The sequence below is a fragment of the Oreochromis aureus genome, linkage group 10 (assembly GCF_013358895.1).
Source record: "Oreochromis aureus strain Israel breed Guangdong linkage group 10, ZZ_aureus, whole genome shotgun sequence".
Classification (NCBI taxonomy): domain Eukaryota; kingdom Metazoa; phylum Chordata; class Actinopteri; order Cichliformes; family Cichlidae; genus Oreochromis; species Oreochromis aureus.
This window is the reverse complement of record NC_052951.1, coordinates 19,139,062-19,142,330: the sequence shown is the minus strand read 5'-3', so window position 1 is coordinate 19,142,330 and position 3,269 is coordinate 19,139,062. Positions and strand designations below refer to the sequence as shown.

Sequence of the window (3,269 nt, the reverse complement as noted above, 5' to 3'; positions counted from 1 at the left end):
GACCTACAACCATCAATAAAGTCACTCTGAAAGTCATAAGTTCTTCCTGGAAACTCTATATTACTATCTGCTGAGAATAAATCTCACACATTTCAGTGATAATGAACAAATTTAGATTTCTTTATTTGCACTGAATTAACTTACTTAGTGACTAGTTTGTCATGAAGTTCTAAATATTAAAAAGTTAACAGTAAAACTATAATTGTAATGGAGAAGTAGCATTTTTCATAATTGATATTTAGTATGATACAATTAAATACTACTTGCATTTTTCAAATTATTCAATTTCAATGTTATTTAAGTTTCTGTGTGCTGTTTTTTGTCATTATGTGTCACTTTCTTTAGAAATCGGTTTCAACTCAGAGGCAACAATAAGATCTGTCATCTCCTTTAAAAGTGTGAAGATGTACAGAGGAAACCACAGTCAAATTCTGAGTATTAAAACCAATTGATAACCACTTCCTTCTGAGCTCTTCAGATAAATTAGTGAACCTCCTTTGAACGCATCATCTTCCTTGAAGAGAGTCAGAGCTTCATTATGGTGGCTTGCGAAAGACAGCTTCTAGGCCTGGCTTTGGCCTGCATCGGCTTACTGGGGAGCATCATTAGCTGTGCTCTCCCCACATGGAGAATCATGACAGCCTTCAAAGTGGTGGAGGGTTTGTGGAAGAGATGTGTAATCTTACCAACAGGTCAAATGCAGTGCATGGGGTACAAAGATATGCCGTTACCTGAAGACATGAAGGCTGCCAGAGCACTTATCATCATTGCCATTATCATTGAGCTCCTTGGGATCCTGCTTGGTGTGGCTGGGAGAAATTTTATGAACTTTGTGCCAGATGAAAGGCAAAGGAGCAAAATGGCTCTGACTTCTGGAATTGCCTTCCTCATTGCAGGCTTCTTTTTTCTCATACCAGTCAGCTGGACCACCAACACCATCAATGATCATATTCATCCTACCCAGTCTACTTATGGTCTTTCTAATGTGCTATTTAAAAACATGGAGTTGGGAGCCGCGCTCTACATTGGCTGGTTCACCACTGTCCTTTTGTTCCTGGGAGGAGGCCTCGTCTGCAGCTCCTTTTTCCGCAGAAATGGAACTGAGTAAAACTCAAATCTTACACTGTGTAAGCAAGGCCTTACTTATTGCTTTTTAAATAAGGCCTATTTTCATACATCGAGCTGTTTATTTTTGGAAATAAGAAAAAGGTGTTATGAAAGTTTTCACCTCAAGTTTGTCATTTGAATGAGTAGATTAACAAAGTATAAAATCAGATTCAAATAGAGAGAAATATTTGAAGCTTGACTGAGTAATTTGACTCTGAATCTATTTTAAGGTATAAGGCCTACACCATTATAACCACCTTTTGTATTGTTTTTTTTTTTCATTTATTGTTTTTGTTGTTCATAAGTGTGGAGACAGATTTGACTTTTTCAGGGATCTATGTAAAGTCAAAATCATGACCATTTAAAACTGCTATGAAATCTATTCAATGTAAGTCTATGTTTTATCTTTGACTATCATCTCTTTATTAAATTGATTCAATATTGATGATCATGAAATTGTTTTTACATATGCTTTTTCAATAAAAAATATATTTTTGTGTGTGATTGTATACAAGTGAAATTTATATCAAATGAAAATGAATATTTTGGAGCATGCAAAATATTATGTATTTTTGGTGCCTTTTTTAACATTAAAGCAGCTTAATAAACATAGTAAGAATGAGTTTGCAAAAACTGAACATTGTAGAGTTTTGCATTGAAAAATAAACCAACAAGATGATTAAAAACTGTTAACAAAGACCACACTGCCAAAGTTGAAAAAGTTTAAAAATGATACATTAAAAAAGACAATTAAGTGTTTGAGTTGTTTAAAGTTTCATGTGTGTTACATCTAATCATAGACAACAAGTCAGAGTTGACAAAGTGTCAGTTTTACTTCCACACATCTGTTGTGTCAAACAGTAACTACCAAAAGGATTTAGTTTAGACTGGAGAAATTTCAAAAGTTGTTTTGTTGAATAATTTTGTCATTAAAGTTTTTAATCACAAATAATACTGAATAATGTTTTTGGGCAATACTTGTCTATGGTGTAATGAATGTAATTAACTTCATGGAAAATTTAGATCAATGTCTGTTTTTGTTTTTTTGATGAATTACCACCCCTTCCTAAGAAATAAAATAATAAATTAATAATAACAATAAATTCACACACTTGTTGCAGGTTAGTTTTCTATGTCAACCAGATGTGGGCCAGGTCTGGAAATGATGGCGCTATTTAAGTTCCTATTTTCCAATTTTAGTTAGAAGATCCAAATGCCACGTTGCAATACTACACTGCTATGGTAGCCAACGTTTCAAATGCAGGTTTGACAGGTTCATGAGTGTACACTTTATCCACAACCTAGTGAGGGTTTACTCATATTTGCCACTGGGTAGCTGTAGCTCAGGAGGTAAAGCAGGTCACCTACTGATCGGAAGGTTAGTGGTTCGATCCCTGCCTCCTCCAGTCAAGAGTGTGAATGTATTTGGAGGCACAGTTTAGAGAGATTAGGTGAATGTGGCATGTTGTATAGAACACTTTGAGTAATCTGGGAGAGTAGAAAAGTGCTGTATAAGAATCTTTCCATTCACTGTCTGAACAGAGTTTTGTCATGTTACTTTTGCATTATTATGTTCCGGCACATGTTGTTATTACATGGCTTGATTAAGGTACACATTAGGCTGTAGTGATGTGTCGGTCATGAACGAAACAGCTCTTAGAGTGACTCTTTAAAGTGAACAAGGCGAGCCAGAGCCGTGTTGTTTTTTTTTTTCTCTCTCACCCTCTCTCTCGCACTTTTTTTCCGCTTCACTCCACACATGAGCCTTGTGCTTGCGCTGAGCAGAGGGGGGAGGGGCGGTAGTTACACTTGCAGTAGCACAGGAACAGAGCAGGAGGGAAAGAGAGAGAAAGAGAGCCAGGGACAACAACGTCACATTAGAAAGGTATAGTAATCATCCACAACTATTTTCAGTTGCGGATGATAAAGGATTCAGAAAGTTTATTCATGCAGGCCTATATGACAGAGAATGTGCATCTTCTTTTTGTTTTCATATTTTAATTGATATTTTATTGTGTTGTGGTTTGCAGTGTTTTGTCTTATTTCACTTTTTTTCACTTTTTTGTCTGTTTTGGAAGTTCAGTTAACGCTAACAATGTGCTTTGGAATTTGTGCGTGCTTTGTCTCTAGGGGCCACCATATATATTTATATATAAACATAT

General features: G+C 35.7%; 1 protein-coding gene across 1 annotated transcript; it reads left to right on the top strand.

Annotated features, from left to right (window-relative positions):
- Positions 1-532: 532 nt before the first annotated feature.
- On the top strand, positions 533-2,059 carry LOC116331968 (claudin-4-like). Its single transcript, XM_039618729.1, has one exon. It carries the CDS (start codon positions 539-541, stop codon positions 1,106-1,108), a length of 570 nt encoding a protein of 189 aa, XP_039474663.1. The 5' UTR covers positions 533-538; the 3' UTR covers positions 1,109-2,059.
- Positions 2,060-3,269: the final 1,210 nt, after the last annotated feature.